This window comes from Nyctereutes procyonoides, unplaced genomic scaffold (assembly GCF_905146905.1).
Source record: "Nyctereutes procyonoides isolate TBG_1078 unplaced genomic scaffold, NYPRO_anot_genome, whole genome shotgun sequence".
In the NCBI taxonomy this organism is placed as follows: domain Eukaryota; kingdom Metazoa; phylum Chordata; class Mammalia; order Carnivora; family Canidae; genus Nyctereutes; species Nyctereutes procyonoides.
The window spans coordinates 36,373,214-36,391,353 of record NW_026575049.1 but is presented as its reverse complement, the minus strand read 5'-3'; the positions used below and the strand labels follow the sequence as shown (position 1 = coordinate 36,391,353).

Below are 18,140 nucleotides of genomic sequence, written 5' to 3'. Positions count from 1 at the left end.
TTGTTTAATTTAGCTCAAAATATTTTTTAATTTCCTCTGGATTTCTTCTTTGACCCATGAGTTACTTAGAAGTCTGTTGTTTTATTCATTTAAAGGAATTTCACATCTTTCTGTTAACGATTTCTTACTGAATTCCTTTGTAGTTAGAGAACATATTCTGTAGGACCTTGGTCCTTCTAAGTTTATTGAGTTTTGTTTAATGGCCCAGAATAAGATTTCTTTTGGCGAATGCTCCTTAGGCACTTGAAAACAATGTGTTCAACTATATTAGTTATTGGATAGCGTGTTCTAACTAATGTCAGTTAAATCAGGTCAGGTGACAGTTTAGGTTTTCTATATTTTTAATGATTTTCTGACTACTGCTCTACCAAATACTGAGAGAGATATGTTGAATTTCCTGAACATAACTGTGGGTTTCTTTCTCTTTTCACATGTGGTTTTTGGCTTCATATATTTAGAAACTCTGGAATTAACTCCATATACATTTAGAATCGATACTTGCTCCTGGTAACTGAATTTCTCTATTATTGTGAAATGTATTTTTTTTTTTAATTACTGGTGGTATTTCTTTTCTAAAGTCCACTTTGGTATTAATATAACCACTCCAGCTTTCTTTTGTTTCTTGTTTACATGGCATGTCTTTTCCCATCCTTTAGCTGTCGACCAAAGTCTCTAAAGTGTTTCTTTTAGATAGCACGTAGTTGACTCTTCCAGTGCTCTCCAAGCTGATAGCCTCTGCTGTTTAAATAGAATGTGTAAGTTATTTATTTTTAACATAATTATTTATATGATTAGGTTTAAACCTACTACCTTGTTGACTGTTTTTTTTTTTTTTTAAGATTTTATTTATTCCTGAAAGACAGAGAGAGAGAGAGAGAGGCAGAGACACAGGCAGAGGGAGAAGCAGGCTCCATGCATGGCGCCCAACATGGGACTCGATCCTGGATCTCCAGGATCACGCCCTGGGCTGAAGGCGGTGCTATACCGCTGAGCCACCTGGGCTGCCCTTGTTGATTGTTTCTACTTGTTTTGTAATATGTTTCCTTTTTCCTCTCTTTCTGCTTTCTTTTGAACTGAGTAATTTATATGGTTCCATTTTAACTCCTTTATTAGCTTGTTACCTATACCTCTTTGTTAGTTCGTTTTTTGCTGTTGTTGTTTTTAAAGATTGTGTTTATTTATTCATGAAAGACACACAGTGAGAGGCAGAGACACAGGCAGTGGAGGAGAACCAGACTCCTCCCAGGGAGACCGATGTGGGACTCCATCCCCAGACCCTAGGATCGTACCCTGAGCCAAAGGCAGATGCTCAACTACTGAACCCCACCCAGGCTTCCCCCTCTTTGTTAGTTCTTAGTGGGTGCTTTAGAGTTAATAGTATGTGTCATGAACTTATTACAGATTACTTTTAAGTAAATTATACCACTTTATATAGATTATTTACTCCTTTTGCCCTTTGTGCTATTTTTGTCATACATTTTACTTCTCCATGTGTTACAGACAATAATTGTGTTATCTTTGTTTGAAAATAGCCATCTATTAAGGAGAGATCAGCAAACCATGGCCCACAGTAGCTGCCTGTTATACGAACGTTTTATTGAAACACAGCTATGTCCATTTGTGTGTATCATCTGTACCTGCTTTTGTGCTACACAACTGAGTAGTTGTAACAGACTGTATCACCTACAAACCTATAATATTCATTATTTCACCATTTAAAACGTTTTCCAATTCCTGTTTTAAAGAAATGAAAAACTAGAGAATTTTATTTCATATGTTTACCCACATGTCTACCATTTCTAGTGCTCTTCATTCCATCATGTATATCTGGATTTCATCAAATACTGACTTTCCTTTTGCCTGAAGAACTTCCTTTAACAGTGCAGACTATTGGCATTGAATTCTGTCATGTTTTGTTTGCCTGAAAAAAAAATCTTCATTTTTGAAAGACAGTTCTGCTGGGGAGCATCCAGGTGGCTCAGTCAAGAAAGCATCCAGCTCTTGGTTTTACCTCAGGTCATGATCTTGTGGTTGTGGGATGGAGCCCTGCACTGGGCTCTGTGCTCACTGCAGAATCTGCTTCAGATTCTTTCTCTGTCTCTCTCCTCCTGCCCGACCCTGCATGTGTATTCTCTCTCTTTCTCTCTCACTCTAAAATGAGTAAATAAAATCTTTTTTTTTAAGATAATTTTGCTGAGTGTAGAATTTTGTGATATGCCTTGGTGTGTCTTTATTTCTTGTTTATATTCTGCTTGTGTTTTGTTGAGCTTCTTTGTTGTATGTAGTTTTTCTAGTTTTCTTCATTTGTCATATTTTTGGCCATTATTTACTTCTTTTTGTCTAAATCTTCCTCCCTTTTTTTCCCTAGGACTCCAATTACATACATTAGACCACTTGATATAATCTCATAGGTTAGTGATACTCTGTTTTTCTTCATTTCTCTTCTTTTTTCACTTTTATTAAAATTGATTTAATTATATATAATTATTAAATAGTCTTTAAATTCTCTTATCTTCAAGGTCTAATATGTTATAATTAAATATCACCCAATAATATTTTCACTTTAGATATATTTTCATCCCTAGAAATTCCATTTGTATTTTTTTTTTGTTCTTGTTGTATTTCATTTACCTCTTCATTATGTTTGTAATGGAGATTCCCCTCCTATTCCACAGTCTAGAAATTGCCTCCAGACAGAAAGCTAGGACTGTAATAAGGGTCACCTTATTTATCCTTTCTCAGAGATCATAGCTCGGTTTCAGGAATTTCCATATTGTTCAGTTTCCTAATTGTTTACAGCAGAAGGTATATCTAGGTCATGTTATTCCCTCATGGTGAGAAGCTGAAGTTCCATAAAATAATTTAAGGTGGCTGCAAAGATACTACTGTACATGATTTTAGATATATAAATGAGGAAATGGGATAAAAGGAAATGTTGAGGTGTAGGACTATACAGTGAAGTCAGATATAAGATCAAGACATAAAGTATACCTTTTGTATACTTTTGCTACCACTAAGGTCTCCATAAATTGACTTTCAGCTTCCCAGAAACCATTCAAAGACAGGAACATTACCAGTTACAAAGTTTATGGTAGCCACAATAGTAGAATAAATGCGATTCTTGTTAGCGACACAGCTTTTCCTGATACTAAGATGTGTGAGAGGTTTTTTTTAAAAGGCATTTTTATAAAGGAACACTGTCATGTGGAACAATGGTCCCAGACCTAACTTGAATATCCAGAGAGCTTTTTGGAAAAGCCAGGCACAAATATAAAGAATCAGAATCTTAAGGGGTGGGGCCTTGAAATCTGTGTTTTCAAAAGTCTCGTATGTGATTTTTGAAATTAATGCTACCTTTAGGAATGTGAAACACCCAGAAATAGCAAAATTAAAACCACCAAATCAATAAATAATATTAAATAAGAATCTGTTAGGCCATGAACTTGGAATTTTCAGATTTGAAGACTGATAGCCCAGGATGGCTTATAAAGTGAAACCTTATAAAACCTTATAAAAGCTTACATTATAAATGTAACCTTTATAATGATTGATATTACAGTGGGGATTTTTAGATGACAAGTTCACTTATTTTGCAGAGTAAGCTAAATTAAGTTTCACTTTTGTGACTTAAATTATTTTATCTGCTCAGGAAATTTTCAAACCCAGTAGCCATTTTATATTTAATTTTAACAGAAACCACTGATAATCTGGATTTGTATTCTCAGTGGCATTCCCACAACAAATAAAGTAGCAAATCTCCCTCGACTATTTCATAATGCATATTTCATTCAGCTTGAAGCCAAATCACAGCTCAATAAAGGTAATTTCCATGAATTAATAAATTGAAGCCATGGATGCATAGTTCTGATGATCTACCTGCATCCAGGGGAAAAATGTAGAATACTCAGATAATTAAACAATTGTAGAGTTTCCAGACAATTCACTAGGTGTAGATCTTTCATTATGCACAACTATATTTTCCAGCTGTGTTCCTGGTGTAAATTGAAGAGCAGAGCTCTAGATTGTATTCCTACAATGCATACATTTGGGTTTGTGAATTAGTGAATGTGTATATTTTTGATTATTAAGCTGAAAGAGAAGCTTGATACCCTGGAAAAACTAAAAAGATATGCTTTGTTTAAGAAGGACACCCACTTCTCACCTATAAGTACAGAAATGAGTGGTATAAGCAGTGAGTGCTCTTTAAGAGTTCAGAGGGGACGGGATCCCTGGGTGGCGCAGCGGTTTGGCGCCTGCCTTTGGCCCAGGGCGCGATCCTGGAGACCCGGGATCGAATCCCAAGTCGGGCTCCCGGTGCATGGAGCCTGCTTCTCCCTCTGCCTATGTCTCTGCCTCTCTCTCTTTCTCTCTCTGTGACTATCATAAATAAATAAAAATTAAAAAAAAAAAAAGAGTTCAGAGGGGAGAGAGATTCTGTAGACTGAAAGAATCATAAGTTAGGGCTCGAGATAAGTGTTGAAAGTAAGGTTTGGAAAGAAAAAAACGACTGAAACAGGGTATTACTTTCTACAGCGATGGAATAAACAAAATTAAGAGTAACAATGGTGTAATTTTGGAAGTCTTGAGGAGTTGCACTGAAAAGCTTGACCTGTTAAGGAGAAGCAAGGTGTAATTAGGAAGACATATTTTATCTAGTTTGTGGAGTGCCTGAATACCACAATATCTTTAGGCTCTTCTTGAAGACAATGGGGGAAGATTGGTCTGCCAGCATATCAGATCAGCATATCAGAATGGTGTAGAATCTGTCAAAAGTCACGAGACTCATGGCAGCAGAGGTCTTAGAAGGCTGAGCTCAGGAGTTGCAGTAGAGTAGGGAAAAGATAAGAAAGCATCTGGACAGTGTTCTGTGCATTAAAAAAAAGATTGCATAATAAATTAGCAACACACGTCTTAATATGAAACCCCACCAACATCTGGCCCCAATTTGACTTTCCAAGTTAATTCTCATTACTCTCTCACAGAGAAGACTACTCATTTTTCCTGAGACATGATTTGTGCCTTTCTGTAACTATAGATCTCATCTCTCAAGGAAATCTCCTTTCATGTCCTAGCCCTCCCACTCTCATGCCCACCCGTTGGAGTCCTTCCTAATCTTAAATGTCTCCTGTTCTAAGTTTCCTTTGCAAACTTTGTATAACCTTTAGGCCCTATGAGCCCCAAAGCCTTTTGTATTTCTTTTGTAATGTTTGTATTGTGCATTATGTTATGTGAAATGTTATCCCCCCATTTCATTTTTATTCTTTGAGCTCAGGAACTGTGTCTAATCACAATTCCTGGGGCACTTAACAAAGGTTTTGTATGTAATTTGTGCGTTATAAAATGCTTTTTATAGCCAAGCAAATAGTTGCCAGGAAATAACTAAATTAGACTTATCATAAAAAGGCATAGTTAAGATATATTCTTACAGTATACCTGTTCATGTTTACCAAGTAATAGGATCTGGATATGTGAATTTAACTCTATAAAGTTAATCATTGCTTATAAGATATTTTAGTAACACAATTACATGGTGCCCGTGTAACTGGCCTAGACCAGGTATTAAGCACTTTTCTTAAAGGACCAGGAAGTCATTCTCCATGGCTTCACAGGCTACATGGTCTCTATCTTACATTCTTTGTTTCTTTCATAACAGGCTGTGGCCAGATTTGGCCTGCTTGCTGGTTGTATTTGGGTACCTGGGATCTAGACAGTAAATCCACTCATTTCTAACCTCCTTTAGCATAAAAGTTTTTTCTTTTTATCATGTTTCAATATGTTCCTTAGTGAACAATCACTGACAGTCCCATTCTACAAAACAATTAGTATCAGAAAAACAACAGGTATGTGCCTCTGTGGTGATAGAATTGGAAATATATGGCACCACTTTTGAGGTACTTTTTTTTTTAGATACTTCATAAAAGTATTTATCTTTTAGATACACACTAAGTATATAACTTTATTTAAAGATATATACTGAAACATGTACAGACAAATGGATTTCTTATGAAGAACCAAAAACAGACAAACCAAAACCAAAGAGGGTACAAGGAATAGGTAAGGATATGGGTTAGGAGTTGACAAACTCTTTCCATCAAGGGCCAGGCAGTAAATATTTTAGGCCTTGCAGGCCATTTTATAGTCTCCAACACCGTTAGTCAAAACTATCATTGTTGCACTGAAGCAGCTATGAACAAATGTAAATAAATAAGCTTGATTGTGTTCTAACAAAACTCTTTACAAACAGGCAGTAGCCAGATTTTAGCCTGTGGGACAGATTCCTGTTCTGTGTTGTAAGATTGGCCATGCATCAGTGATTGGTAAAGCTGAGTGATGGGGAAAAAAAAAAAAAAAAGCTGAGTTATGGATACAGTAGTTGTCACTGCTGTTGTGTATGTTTGAAACATTCCATAATAAAAATCTAAGACAAGTTTATTTTTATTTTTTCTTTTATTTTTTTAAGACAAGTTTCTTTTTAAAGATAGGTAAATGCAAAGAAAAGACTTAATCATTCATTTACTTAAATTCATTTATAAAAATTATTTGGGGTGCTTGGGTGGTGCAGTCAGTTGAACGGCCAACTCTTGGTTTCGGCTCAAGTCATGACCTCAGGGTCATGAGATCAAGCCCCACATGGAGCTCTGTGGTCAGCACAGAGTCTGCTTTGAGATTCTCTCACTGTCTCTGCCCCTCCCCCCATGCTCTTTCTCTCTCGAAAGTAAATAAATCTTAAAAAACATTGTTTAATCTGTTCTGAAATTATTTCCTTTGCTAGCTTCACTACAATCTTCAGTGCAACAGTATGAGGAAAAAAACACCAAAATCAAGCAGTTGCTTGTGAAAACCAAAAAAGAACTGGCAGATTCAAAGCAAGCAGTATGTTAATTTCCCAGTTTCATATTTCAATTTATGTATTTTTGAATCACTTTTCAAATTTAATCATGTTTCTTATTCTGTAGGAAACTGATCACTTAATACTTCAAGCATCTTTGAAGGGTGAACTGGAGGCAAGCCAGCAGCAAGTAGAAGTCTATAAAGTAAGAGTCTTATTGCTTTTTAGGATTTACCAAAAACTGTCCATGTAGAACTAAGGTATTATGTGGGAATTTTCCCAAATACCTATATGTACTTTTTTTTTTTAAGATTTATTTATTTATTTAATCATGATAGAGAGAGGCAGAGACTTAGGCAGAGGGAGAGAAGCAGGCTCCCTGTGGGGAGCCCATTGTGGGACTCGATCCTGGGGCTCCAAGATCATGCCCTGAGTCAAAGGCAAACGATCAACCACTGAGCAACCCAGGTGTCCCTATATGTACATATTTTTATACACACATTTCTTTCTCCTAAATATCCTTCATTTAAAAAGTAAAAGCAGTAAGCCAAATATGGCATATAACTGGAGTATCCCATTTAGCTTAAGCTAGATTCTCTTCATGTATTTGAAAATCCTTAATGCACTAAGAATAGTGCATGGCCTCAGACCTGCATCAGAGCTTTCAAAATGATAGTGCAGTCACAAGAATAAAAATGGTTCTATATACTTATGTTGTATACACGTTACGTGTATATTTACATTATTTATATTTTTAATATCCAATTTATATAATGTCTTAATATATTCAATTAGACATTGAACTATAACAAGTAGTCTGGATTTTTTTTATTATCACTTATGACTAATTTTGATTTAAGGAAAACTGAAATAATTTGGGAAAATATTCTATTATATTGTCTCTATTCTTTCAATAATAGTTTTAATTCTATCTAATTATCGCTTATATATATATATAGAAATGATACAAACTCAAGTTTATTTTTAAAGAAAATCTGTTTAACCATGAAGATCCAATTTACTAGAGCTTAACTGAAAGGTTTTGCCCCAGATTCAGCTAGCTGAAATAACCTCTGAGAAGCACAAAGTTCACGAACACCTGAAGACCTCGGCAGACCAGCACCAGCGCACACTGAGCGCTTACCAGCAAAAAGTGACAGCACTTCAAGAAGAGTGCCATGCTGCCAAGGTACATGCTTCACACAGAAGCAGTGAACAGGTGTTATCTTATAAGCAGTTCACATGAGGGGTGTGGTCTCACCTTTTAGGATTTGCTTTAGTTTAAAAGATCACTTATTAGATGAATTCTTAGTGTAGCTCATCTGTCCCTAACTCTAATCCCATCCTAATCCTGTCACTTGCATAACCTTTTTTGTTGTTGTTGTTAAAATGGAAGACATGGGGTACACATTGTTTCCATTTTCACCTTGTTTTGCAATTTCTGTGTAAGAGTTATTTTTTCTTAATTTTATAATTTAAAAAGTGTACAGTTCTTTCTGAGGGCCAAATGATTATAAAATAATATTCTGATAGAATGGCTGTGAGGGGCCTACTTTCTTCAGCATGCAAAGCAGACCTAATACGGTAGCTTTGTGAGAGGTGCAGCTCTGATAATGAGCCAGGTTGGCGGAAGGGTCACAGAAGATCACATTAGGAAAGTGGAAGATCTAGAATTCCACTTTTCCCACTCTCTTTGGAAATCTGAAGTTTAAGAGGCTTAATTTCTTTGAATTTATTTTTATTATATTTATGAAAAGAGGAAATCTTATAAATGAAAATCTTTTAAGATTCCAAAGGCAAATATGCCTTTACAGAATTTATGGGTACTCATTGAATCCACCAGGGAGGAAAACATGGTAGAAGCATCTCTTGTCAACCAAAATTCTATCTTTAAAGGCTTTTAAAAAGATGTAAGGCCTAACGAAGCACATTTTTTAGAGGAAGTTTATCAAGGGGCTAAAGGGTGTCAGTTATTTTACTCATTTTCTAAAACATGTTTCATTTAAGTCATTAAAAGGAAATAGGATTATGTTACAATAGAAAATGCAGTAGAAAAATTATTCTCTCTCTTTTGAATGTCATAGGCAGAACAAGCTGCTATAACCTCTGAATTTGAGAGCTACAAAGTCCGAGTTCACAATGTTCTGAAACAACAGAAAAATAAATCTGTGTCTCAGACTGAAACCGAGGGAGCTAAACAAGAAAGGTAAAGTCTAAATTAAAATGAACATGCAGGGTTTCCCCCTTTCCATCAAGTAGGTTGTAAATTCTGCTTTGATTCAATTTGTGGAATTTTACGTGTAATGAGAGCAGAGTTTTTTGACTTCACTCTATCTCCAGGTAGCAACAGGGACGCATCACTATGAAGGTTACAAACTCATAAGACTGTGTGACTTAAGCAGTAAAACCAGGAGATAGGCTAAGTAGTGTCATCTTGTTGTAGCAGGAACTGGTCAGAGTAGAAATACAGACATTAAAGTTACATTATGATTAGTTTTTCCAATTTTGAAAATTTAGAAATAGAATAAAAATGCTTCTTTGTTATACCCACCATTAATTAGGCTAAATAGAATTGCTTTAAAACATTTTATGTCTTTCAAAAAGTTTTAAATTCAATACTAAATTCTAGCCTAGAATTAAATGTTTCTTCTTAAATTTATCATCTCAATTATTTGTTTCAGTAGTATATTATTTAGTGCATCTTTAAAACTAGCATACAGATCATTTTTGTAAATTATTCAAAAATATACTAGGAATATGAAATGGGGCATTCTATAGCCTGTGTGTTTTGTTTTAGGTTCGGTATTCAAAGTAATTTTACATCTACCTCTTACTGTTCTAAGTAGGACTAAATATCCTGCAATGTTTGTATGTTTATACTTGTGTTACTTTTTATTTAAGTATCTGTTAAATATGGAAGCTGTAGACTGACAAATGAGATATTTTGTCTGTTAGCTCACCTTCAAATTTCAAAGCAGAAATTGAATATTGAAGCCTTTAATATGAAAATGTCAGTATTGACAAGAGCCTTTTTTATCATGCTGGAATTTTGGATTCAAATTATTTTAATGTAAATGTTTTTGCATTCCTTCTATTTTCTTATATGTATACTTTTTTCTAAAAAAAAGAAACTATTGAATCAGTTGAGACATTCTGTTGTTCATACCATTCTCATAATGGTTAGCTTAGAACTGTGATTTTTTTTACGTTAACTAAAAGTATAACACTATAACAAAATAGGCTATTTTGATGCACTTAATAGTCTCTTCTCCATTTGAGTATGAAATTTACAAGTTCAGAGATTTTTTTGAAAATCTGCAGTGGCTAAGATATAAAATCTGACGATAAGGTCTTCTGTATTATACTTATCCCTGGTCTCTGAATTATTCCAATTACTAGATTTCCATTAGTATTGTCTATAATAATGGCAAGTGTATGACATTAAAAGATGAAATGATTAAAATAAAATGTATTTGAAACCATAAAATCAGGTTTACCTCTTTTAAAACTTTTTGTAAAACTGTTTCTCTTTTAGAGAACACCTGGAAATGCTGATTGATCAACTGAAAATCAAATTACAGGACACCCAAAATAACTTACAGATCAGTGTATCTGAACTTCAGACATTACAGTCTGAACATGATACTCTGCTAGAAAGACATAACAAGATGCTGCAGGAAACTGTGTCCAAAGAGGCAGAACTCCGGGAAAAGTAAGGTTGCGAGCAGTACTAACTGTGTTTGTGCTGAGCAGCAAAGTTTTTCTTGGTTGGAACTCCTAATGAGTTGCTCCTTGGGATAAATACAAATTGAAAATAAGGAATAGATATTTCTAGGGGCACCTGGGTGCCTCGGTCAGTTAAGCATCCAACTCTTGATTTCGGCTCAGGTCATGAGATTGAGCCTCTGGGATTCTCTAGACTCTGCCTCTATTTCTGCCCACCTCCTGCTTGTGCATGTGTTCTCTCTCTCTCTCTCTCTCTCTCTCTCTCTCTCTTATTCTCAAAAATATATAAATAAAATCTTTTAAAAAGAAAGAAGAAATAGATATTTTTAGAGGCTTGCTAACTTTGTTTTTCTACCTTAAAGCCCCTTTTGATTGGTTTTAACCTTTATTTTTTTAAGAACAGTTAATTTTATCTGTTCATCCAGCAATCTGTTTTTCCTTTGGCCTTCATGGCCAGAATGTTTCTTTAAAAAATCCACTTTTCAACTCAGGTGTCAAATTATAAGCATTTTTCTTTTTCTCTAGAGGAAAGCATTCAGACAGCTGCTAACTGAACAAGAATATGGAGCTTACCTTTTGCAACTGTCTTCAACTTGTCATATTATTACCCTTTGTTAATCAGTACTCTAAATAGACCTCAGTGGTGTTGGCAGGAGGAGTAGATTATTGTGAACAAGGAACTTTGAATTCCTGTAATAAAGAAATTGAGTGGTAATAGCTGTTGTACCTTAAACTGAGGAAAAGAGCTCTTCATTGAACATCAAGGGTGTTGGAATATTTTACATATCTCAGGTATGCTTTTAATACATACCTAATCTATGGTAATCTTGAAAGCTTCATTTTGACTTTCTAATCTTTTAATAACATAATTTATATATGTTAATCATGTGAATCAGAAGTTTCAGGGAAGATCTACCAATTTTCTAGCTACCTATCCCCAGGTTTCATTGGAAGATTAGCTGAAATACAGTGATGCTTGCTATTTACATCAGAAATTTCCCACATTTATTCTTTATTCTAGAAAAGTTACTGCAAATTATATTGCTAACATGAATAAAGTGCAAGTGTTGCCTCTATAGTTCAGTAACTATTTTTTTGGCACCTACTATGTGCCAGTCGTTCCTCTAAGTGCTAGAAACTTAATAGTATTTTGAGATATCTTTAGAAGTCTTATCCCTCTTTTTCAGAAGTATTAAGAATAATGCTGTTACTGTCTATGCCCTGCCCCAATATGAAGAAATAGCCTTATCCTTAGAAATTCTTTTCTTTTTAAAACATCTTAATATTCATACTTTCTCTGTATGAGATTGTAAAAATGGCTCAAGAGGAATAATTAGGCTGACCAGCTAATACCTACATTGTCCAGAAGATCCAGCTATACAAACACCCCAGTAACAGCTGAGACAGGTAATAAACTTCCATCAGCATAGTCATTCCAGGTCCAGGATGGGGGTCAAACTTCTAGCTCTTAAGTAGATAAAGTCAAATGTGTCACTGAGACCCCTGCAAACTACCAACCTTCCCCTATCTCTATAATGTAGCCATTATCTTCCTTAGAAAATTGCTGTTGTGACTGCTGATGGTTCTTCCTTTATTTTCGTAGTAGTGTTTGAACAAAATGCTCAAGGGACACCTGGGTGGTTCAGCAGTTAAGCATCTGCCTTCAGCCCAGGGCATGAGCCTAGGGTCCCGGGATCAAGTTCCAGGTCGAGCTCCCTGAAGGGATCCTGCTTCTCTCTCTGCCTGTGTCTCTGTGTCTCTCATGGATAAATAAAATCTTTAAAAAAAAAAAGTGAGAGAGAAAAAAAATGCTCACAGAAAAATGCAGATTTGAGGGATAACATATACACTAGCATTTTCTGAACTCATTGATCAATATGAACTTGGCACTTATGAAACCTTTTCTGAAACATACAGTGTTTTTATTATATATCACCCTTTAGCCACTAAATCTTGTTTTAAAACGTTATATGGTGGTCATATTTGTACATACGAAAAAAGATCTTGGAACGCTACTTGCTAAACCACTAACAATGTCTGTTCCTAGAGCTGGGATTTTTACACTACAGGGGGTGGGAGTGAATAAGAGGGCTCTCAATTTTTTCTATAATTGGTTCCATATTGTTTGAATTTTTATGAGAGTACTTGTACTGTGGCTCCCTGGCTTAAAAAGAAAACTTTTTTTTTTTTTTTTTTTTTTTTTTTTACCAAAGCCAAACATAAAACATCAAGACTACAATTGAACCATTAAAAATAGTGGTTCCCAAATTATAGTTGCATTGGCTAACACCAGGCTAAAAATTGCATAGAGAACTGCTAAAAGTAGGTGATTTCTAGGACCTCCTTTGGACATTCTGATTCAGTGGCTCTGGGATGAAAACTAAATGTCTGGGTTTGTTTTTTTTTTTTTTTTTTAATGTCTGTATTTTTAACAAGGTGTCCATTGGGGGATCCCTGGGTGGCACAGTGGTTTGGCGCCTGCCTTTGGCCCAGGTCGCGATCCTGGAGACCCGGTATCGAATCCCACGTCAGGCTCCCGGTGCATGGAGCCTGCTTCTCCCTCTGCCTATGTCTCTGCCCCCCCCCCCTCTCTCTCTCTCTCTCTCTCTCTCTCTCTCTCTCTCTCTGTGACTATCATAAATAAATAAAAAATTAAAACAAAACAAAACAAGGGATCCAATGATTCTGGTGCACAGTGAAATTCGAAAACAGCTGTGGTAAACCAAGCCTTTGTGTTTCAGAGTTTTATGTTATTTGGCTCAAAAGTTACTCAGAAAACTTTCTTTAAGGCTTTCCTTAAGGCTTTATTTATGAATCAAAAGAAAGTAATTTTTTTTCCTGTTTTCAAGGTAATAAAGAAAAAATACAGTAATCCTGTGTTTATATGAGTTCCCACATAAGATAACCTGAAAAGGAGACTAATTTAAAGTATAATTATACATTGCTCTAAATTCAGCCCTATTTTTTGATAAGTAATGAAGGAAGTTCTCATCTGAACCATTGTAGCAGTTACTCAACCAAGGCTCCTGATTGGAACTACAGAACACAGAGATGATTTGAACTAGATGACAGCCAATCCCCAGATGGTTAACACAACTTGTACCATTTTGTATGCTTAGCAGTTAATTCATACATTTAGTAGATGTCTCAAGGCTAATTATCAAGTAGAACCCATCTGAGGAAAGCTGAGTCAGCATGTCAGATTGAAAGATTTCCTATGAAATAAGTTCCTCTCATCCTTCAGGTTGTGTTCAATACAATCAGAGAATATGACGCTGAAGTCTGAACATGCACAGACTGTGAGTCAACTGACGTCCCAGAACGAGGTCCTTCACAGCCGCTTCCGCGATCAAGTACGCCATTTGCAGGAAGAGCACAGAAAGACAATGGAAACCTTACAGCAGCAGCTCTCCAAGGTGGAAGCTCAGCTTTTCCAGCTTAAGAGTGAACCAGCCACAAGAAGTATGTGTATGAGAACCTCAGTAGTTTGTGTTCTCGCATAGTTATGTCACTTAAATATATTATTCATAAATTCATAAGAAAAAAGAAAATTTACTAGGTGACAATCAGTGCCAATTCTGTGATTAATGAATTTTGGATTTGCTTGCTGAAAAGATATTTGAACCATTTGAACCCTTTTTGATTATACATAGAGCAGCCTATATCACCTCTTACAGTACTGATATTCATGTATCTGTTAACCTCCATGTAACGCTATTTCCTGTTCTCTGACTCAGACGTTCTCTGCAGTCTCGTCACATGTGTCCAAATTCCAGTATTCACTGAATCTTTTTGGTGTTCTCCATTGTTGGTCATCAAATATATCTATTTTGTGCTTAGGAATATTAGAGTGAGAAGCTTAGAAACACCCAAGTCCCACTGAATTTTAGGATTGATTGGTTAATACAGCTTCTTCCCTTTAATATTTCTTAGTTGGAGATTTAGTTCAGCTGCACCTATCTCTTCTATTCTGCTCCCTGAAAGAGATGGGAATATGCCAGCCAAGATGAGGCTACTTATTACTACATTTTAGCATTAAGTATCAACTTTATGCTTAATACCACTTAGCTTGAAAAATGTCACCAGGACATTGGCAGTGATGGGTCATTCATCAGGGTCCAAAGCCAGCTGTAAGAAAGTCAGCCTATGCCAAAAGTCATCAAAGGAAGAAACATAGTCACACCAAAGATTGTGATCTAGGAATCAGCAGTGGAATAAGCAATTGGCCCAATATCAGAAATCTTGGCAAGTGCTTCAACATAGGCAGCTGGAGGCTAAGGTTTGAGAGAAATGAGGAGGCAACTTCATGGAATGGATAATAATGAAATTGGGAGTTAAAAGATATCGGTTAGAATTCTGGTCCCTACCCCTGCTATGACGTCTTGGGCAAAGTCATTTAATTTCTGACCTTCAGGTTTTTCAGGATTAATAAAGCAATATGCCTTAAAAATCTTGGAGTTCCATGCAAGGGTTCACTATCAGCAAGCAGGAAAGCCTGGCTGGGGTAGTATAATAGATTAGTTCCCTGCCCTGGGTTCTAAGCTTTTCTTGGCTGAACACCGAAGATGTGAGGGGGCAGTGGTAGGAACCAGCAGAGGTGAAGGTGTAAGGTAGAGATGAACAAGAACATGTGCTCAGCAGAGTTCAGCATGCATATTGTGTCAGAAAGGACACAGCTCTCTGCAATACATAATCTTCAAAAATAGAGTCTAGTATTAGAATTTCTGCCAGTATTTTGCAACAGTATAGCCCTCTTCTATTATAGTATATAGATGGCAGCAAATAATTTATAGCTTTTGTTGAAATGACATAAACGGTTAAAAGTTAATAACTAAATTTTTAGGGTAGTCTTAAAAATTCTTTATGCATCCCATTTATTTTGTCTTCTAGTTACTTAGATTCCCTGTCATACCATTTGATATCTCTATGATGACTTAAATTTCATTGTGTATCTCTGAATACAGAGAGTCCATGATTTTGAACAATTTCACACTTCCTTTAAAAAAAAAATTAATAGGCCCAGCTGCTTCTCACCAGCCTTTAAAGAACCTTCGAGAAAGGAGAAGCACAGATCTGCCTCTTCTGGACATGTATGCTGTAACCCGGGAGGAGGGAGAAGGAATGGAGACAACTGACACGGAATCTGTATCTTCCTCTGGCACTCACACACAGTCTTTAGAGCAGCTGCTTAATTCTCCTGAAACTAAACTGGGTATGTTTTTCCTACTTAGCTCTGTTTCTTGTCTAATAAATCCTAACTCTAAGTTATATATGCTTTCTTTGAGTTACTCTAAGAAAATTTCTTCAGCATTCCACCCTACATGGAAAATTCTCCTACAGAATGAAACAGTTGGATTTTTAAAAATAAAATGCAGGGTGTCCCGTGGCTCAGCTGGTTGATCTCTGCCTTTGGCTCAAGTCATGAAATCAGGATCCTGAGATTGAGCCCTGCATTGGGCTCCCTGCTCTGCGGGGAGCCTGCTTCTCCCTCTCTCTTTGCCTACCATTCCTACTGCTTTGCTCCCTCACATTCTCCCTGTCAAATAAATAAATCTTTTTAATTAATTAATTAGATAGATAGATAGATGAAAGAAAGAAAGAAAGAAAGAAAGAAAGAAAGAAAGAAAGAAAGAAAGAAAGAAAGAAAGAAGAAAGAAAGAAAGCTGGTTCTGCGCCAAGCTTGAGCCAGAAATGGATGACTGGAGTCCTAGTGGTATCAAAAAGTAGGATGAACTATTCTCTCACCCTTCTAAGAAGCTGACACGTTTCATTTACTCCTCTGGGTGAAGTGTTAGCGCTGAATTTATTAAATATAGTAAAGCTTCAGTATATGTTAGTCTTACCTGCCATGAATGTTCATAATTCAGGGGGTCTCTGCCCTCTTCCTGAAGTTTCAGGATCTAGAGTAAGGACTTTTTGTGGCTGTGGTCACTAATCGTGGTGTGGGTGGAAATTACAATCCTGCCAGACAGGATTAGTACTGACGACATGGAGGCACCAGGAGTGGACTCCAGAATCACATCTGGCTTTGTGATTTTTGCCAAAATTATTTGTCAACTGAGCCTTTTCTCTCGTCTACAGAATTTGAATAATAATCCTTACCCACCTCATACAAAAATCTTTTTTTTTAAGATTTTATTTATTCATGAGACACAGAGAGAGAGGCAGAGACACAGGCAGAGGGAGAAGCAGGTTCCATGTGGGGAGTCCAATGTGGGACTCGATCCGGGACTCCAGGATCACACCCTGAGCCAAAAGCAGACACTCAACATCTGAGCCACCCAGGCATCCCTCATACAAAATTCTTACAAGCATCCGTAATATAAATGATTGGCAAATGTTATTACTCCCCTTGTTTATAAGTAAATGACATAAACTCTTAGGACATAGAGGAGTGTGAGTAGGAAAACTGATAGAACAATCTAGAAACAGAACAAACAAATTCTAGAATTGGGTCTTATAGAGCTTGAATTCTATTAGATTACATGCTTTACAGCAGAGATTCTGCCCTATTTGTGTTATGTTCGACAACCTTTTGATTGAGATATGTTGAGTAGAAGAATGGCAGAGAGTGGACCTGAGTTACATTGCAGAGTAAAATATCTATGCTTAGATATATTTCTTACTTAGAATCTTCATCTATAATCTCTAATTTTGAAAATTAAGTATTTGAACAACATCTTGCAGAGCCTCCTCTATGGCATGCTGAACTTACCAAAGAAGAATTGGTTCAAAAGCTCAGTTCCACCACAAAAAGTGCTGATCACTTAAACGGTCTGCTTCGGGAAACAGAAGCAACTAATGCAATCCTTATGGAGCAAATTAAGGTAAGTTCAAATACTACCACCCAGAAAATACTCTCTGCAACAGGTCAGTTTTCTTGACCTCTACTCTCCAGATGAAATACATCCATCACATCTTGATTCTTTATGATACTACATTTCTGAAACTGAGAAATATTAATTGCTTTGATATAAGTTGCATAAAAACTAATTAAATTCCTGTTTTTTTCCTAAGAAACTAAAATAAAATAGATTTAGAAATGGATTAGAATAGGTTCATAAGTCATTGTTCCACATATGATTATGGAAAAATTAAATGGGTCTGGGCCCTTAAAAATTCTAAAGATAAACCATGGACGCTTCTCATTAGATCGTTCAGCTGATGTTCATCAGCATGGACGCATCCCCACGTCCTCCTCAGGCCTCCCCAGCACAGGCGGGCTGTTGTTATTTTTTTTTTTTTAATTAGCAATGCATAACATTTATTTCCTTGACATTTGTCTTCCAAAGTGTTCACAGTGTTTCAGTGTCAGTTGAAACAGGGGAAGAATCTCAGGAAGAATCCTTCACATCATAATACGCTATTGGTAATAATATCTCTCAGTTCTTTCCAAATCCATAAAGATGCATTTCCTGATGAGTGACTGAGCTGTGAAGAAATAGATGAGCAACCTTCGTCCCTCTGAATTACTTGTGTCAGAATATTTTAACCATAGAACTACGGATAGTAAATTATCCTTAGTAACGGGAAATACGTCTCAGTTTAGAATCTGTGCAATCAGAGATGGGCAGAGAAAAAACGC

The 18,140-nt window shown here is 36.2% G+C and overlaps 1 protein-coding gene across 2 annotated transcripts in view; it reads left to right on the top strand.

The window, feature by feature from the left end:
- GCC2 (GRIP and coiled-coil domain containing 2) overlaps positions 1-18,140 on the top strand; it is a 54,226-nt gene that overhangs the window by 26,599 nt on the left and 9,487 nt on the right. For both annotated transcript variants that reach the window (XM_055327881.1, XM_055327880.1), the window contains 8 exons: positions 6,773-6,873; positions 6,957-7,034; positions 7,881-8,018; positions 8,914-9,035; positions 10,365-10,541; positions 13,800-14,017; positions 15,573-15,767; positions 17,243-17,382. In XM_055327881.1, coding sequence (XP_055183856.1) covers positions 6,773-6,873; positions 6,957-7,034; positions 7,881-8,018; positions 8,914-9,035; positions 10,365-10,541; positions 13,800-14,017; positions 15,573-15,767; positions 17,243-17,382 — 1,169 coding nt within the window. The remainder of the gene's footprint in view (positions 1-6,772; positions 6,874-6,956; positions 7,035-7,880; positions 8,019-8,913; positions 9,036-10,364; positions 10,542-13,799; positions 14,018-15,572; positions 15,768-17,242; positions 17,383-18,140) is intronic.